Source organism: Otolemur garnettii, unplaced genomic scaffold, assembly GCF_000181295.1.
Source record: "Otolemur garnettii isolate 467f Iridium unplaced genomic scaffold, OtoGar3 scaffold00018, whole genome shotgun sequence".
NCBI lineage: Eukaryota > Metazoa > Chordata > Mammalia > Primates > Galagidae > Otolemur > Otolemur garnettii.
In genome coordinates, this window is record NW_003852413.1 from 4,049,959 (window position 1) to 4,052,773 (window position 2,815).

The window sequence follows — 2,815 nt, forward strand, 5'->3', positions numbered from 1 at the left end:
AAAAAAAAAAAAAAGACTGAAGTTGGAACTAGTGCTCTGCCTCCTGCCACATTCCCGCATGGCTTGTCTTAGCTGCTAAGACTTAATACCTTCTCCGCTCTGTAGAGTCTTCCCCCAGATCCCTGTGGTTGATGTATTTTATCTGGACTCCTTCAGCAATTAGTGGGGAGTATTAGATAGTATAAGTGAGACCCCCTTCTACAACCCTCAAGGAACTGTTTGAATTTCATTTCCCTGGAATTTTACAGAATCCACTGGTTCAGAATGGGGAACATCATTGGCCAGTCTCCCTCAGGAGACGCCTCTACCTCACACCATCATTCTCTGCCATGGCAATCTCCCTGAATAGCTGACTGTCACCTAACCAGAACAGTATTAGAATAAAAACACAGCCACACAAAGTCCAGTGGGCGATAGTAATCATAATCTGAAAATAGTGCAACACTTAGAAATTCTCCCTCAAGAATGATACCGCTGATACTTTCCCAGTGATCACTGATAAAATCACTATGCCATCCCAATCAATACTTGATCATAACAGCAAACATATCAAGAAAAAAAACAAAACAAAACAAAGCAGGTCTTTTCTGACCAAGAAGGGAAATAATTTCTCTAGAGGAAAAAATAAAAGTTGTAGAAACAATCTACTCCGACATGATAAAAAGGAGAGAAAAGAACATGGCCTTCCCCTATGGAGAGACACGTAGAATACATCAGAATGCATACACAGAACTTTTTTTTACGTAGGTGTCTTGAATAACAAAATCCTAAATACTAAAGTGTACACTTTAAAAGGGTGATTTTTTGCACCATGTGGATTACATCTCAATACAGCTGGATTTTCAAAAAATATCTCAAAGATTTTCAAAAAAATCTCAAAGAGAAAAAGTGCTTTGAGGGCGGTGCCTGTGGCTCAAGCGCTGGCCCTATATACCGGGGGTGTCGGGTTCAAGCCCACCCCGGCCAAAAACTGCAAAAAAAAATTTTAAAAAGCACTTGGAAATTCCTGGGAGTTCAGGACAATAGTATCTGCTAACTTCTGTTGAACCTGAAAGACATCAAGCACTTTACATGAGTGAAACTTTCTTCAACATCCACCCAAAGGACCTTCTGGCCAAACCAGATTTGATGAGAGTGGAAGCACCACCAAGGCTCTCAGACATAGAGAAGTATCCCTTCACAACAGCCATTTAAGAAAGTGTATGAGCCTGGGAAGTCTTCCCTCCTGCACTGTCTCCAATGCAAACCCTGTTCACAAGCCCAGTTCTGAACAAAAGGTTCCGCCATGGGGCCAGGGAAGCCCATCGAGGCTGGCTTCAAGGGACTTACATGGGGTCGTCATCTGGCTCCCAGCCTTCCAGCTCCTTGAAGCAGAAGAAACACTGGGCCAAGTCGGGCTCGTTCTCAGTAGGACAGTGGATGAAGCCGGCCTCGGCCATCTGCAAGGGACAGCACCGCTCGTGAGCAGACGCGGCGGCAAAGACCCTCGGGACCCAGTGGGTCCGGCAGTCCGCTGGAGGGGACGTCCACCGGCCCGGGCGGGGAGGGGAGTGAGGGTAAAGTGGCCTGGACTCCCGGGCCGTAGCCACAATGGCGCTGGCAACCCCCGGGATGGGTTGTTCCGCGGTCAGAGGAGGGGAGGGCTGCTGGGATCCTCGCTACCCAGCCACAGTGGGACCGGCAGTCCCCGGGAGGGGACGTTCCGCGTCCGAGCTCCGGGACAGGCCGGGCCTGCAGGAGCCGGAGAAGCCGGGCATTCTCACCCGTTCTGGGGTGCAGGCGCAGCCCTCCAAGAAGGGCCAGTTCTTGAACGTAGAGATACGATGATCCTTGAGAAAGAGCCGCCAGGCGGGGGGCAAAGTCGGAGCGCCCATACCTCCGCCACCGCCCCCGGGCAGGCCTGTACAGCTATTCAAATCCAACAGCTAATGGCGCGCCGCGGGGCACGTCGGGAATGCCCCGCCCCTTGAAGGAGCTGCCCCCCGCGGCCTTCTGGGAAAGCGAGGCTGAGGGCGGGGCGCGCCGGAAATTGTAGTCCTGCCGCAGCGCGGCTCTGCCCCGCCCAGTGGTGGCCTGGTCCCTTCCAGCGCTTAGCGCCTCCCCCTGCCTTCCGAGAGCGAGTGCAGAAGGGGCTGAGCGTGAGGTCTAGCAGTGGTTCCTGTGCCGGCAAATTCGTTTTTGTTTTTATTTTGAGTTAGAGTCTCACTTGGTCGCCCTGGTAGAGTGTGATGGCATCACAGCCACAGCAACCTCAAACTCTTGGGCTCAAGGATTCTCCTGCCTCAGCCTCCTGAGTAGCTAGGACTACAGGAGCCCGCCACAACGCCAGGCTATTGTTTGAGATGGTGGTTCTTGCTCTGGCTCAGGCTGTTCTCCAACTCGTGAGCTCAGGCAATCCACTTGCCTCGGCCTCCCGGAATGCTAGGATTACATGCGTGAGCCACCACGTCCAGCCTCAGTGAAGCTTTTTGGAAGTCCGGGAATAAACCCTTGGAGCTTGGTTCCTGCCTTTCCCTTAGAATTCCAACGACTGAGCTATTCCTACAAGTCAGGAGCTGGAGCTCTAAGTATGCCACAGAAGCAGCATAGTGTCAGATATGAAAAAACTCATTTATCCAATTATAATCCTTACAATGGGCAAAAGACCCCTAAAAGGAGGTCCAATTTTGTGCTGCTTCAAATAGCACTGCAATAAATGTCTTGTATGAATATTCTTGTAAGAATTCTTGTATGGGCTCGGCGCCTATAGCTCAACCGGCTAAGGCGCCAGCCACGTACACCTAAGGTGGCGGGTTCGAATCCCCAGCCCGGACCC

At 51.3% G+C, this 2,815-nt stretch overlaps 1 protein-coding gene across 1 annotated transcript in view; it reads right to left on the reverse strand.

Moving 5' to 3' along the window:
• Nucleotides 1–1,995, reverse strand: part of BIRC5 (baculoviral IAP repeat containing 5) — an 8,132-nt gene extending 6,137 nt beyond the window's left edge. Inside the window, exons 1-2 of the mRNA XM_003786086.3 lie at nucleotides 1,764–1,995; nucleotides 1,330–1,439 (exon numbers count right to left, since the gene is read on the reverse strand). Coding sequence (XP_003786134.1) covers nucleotides 1,330–1,439; nucleotides 1,764–1,874 — 221 coding nt within the window. The 5' untranslated portion in view covers nucleotides 1,875–1,995. The remainder of the gene's footprint in view (nucleotides 1–1,329; nucleotides 1,440–1,763) is intronic.
• Nucleotides 1,996–2,815: the final 820 nt, after the last annotated feature.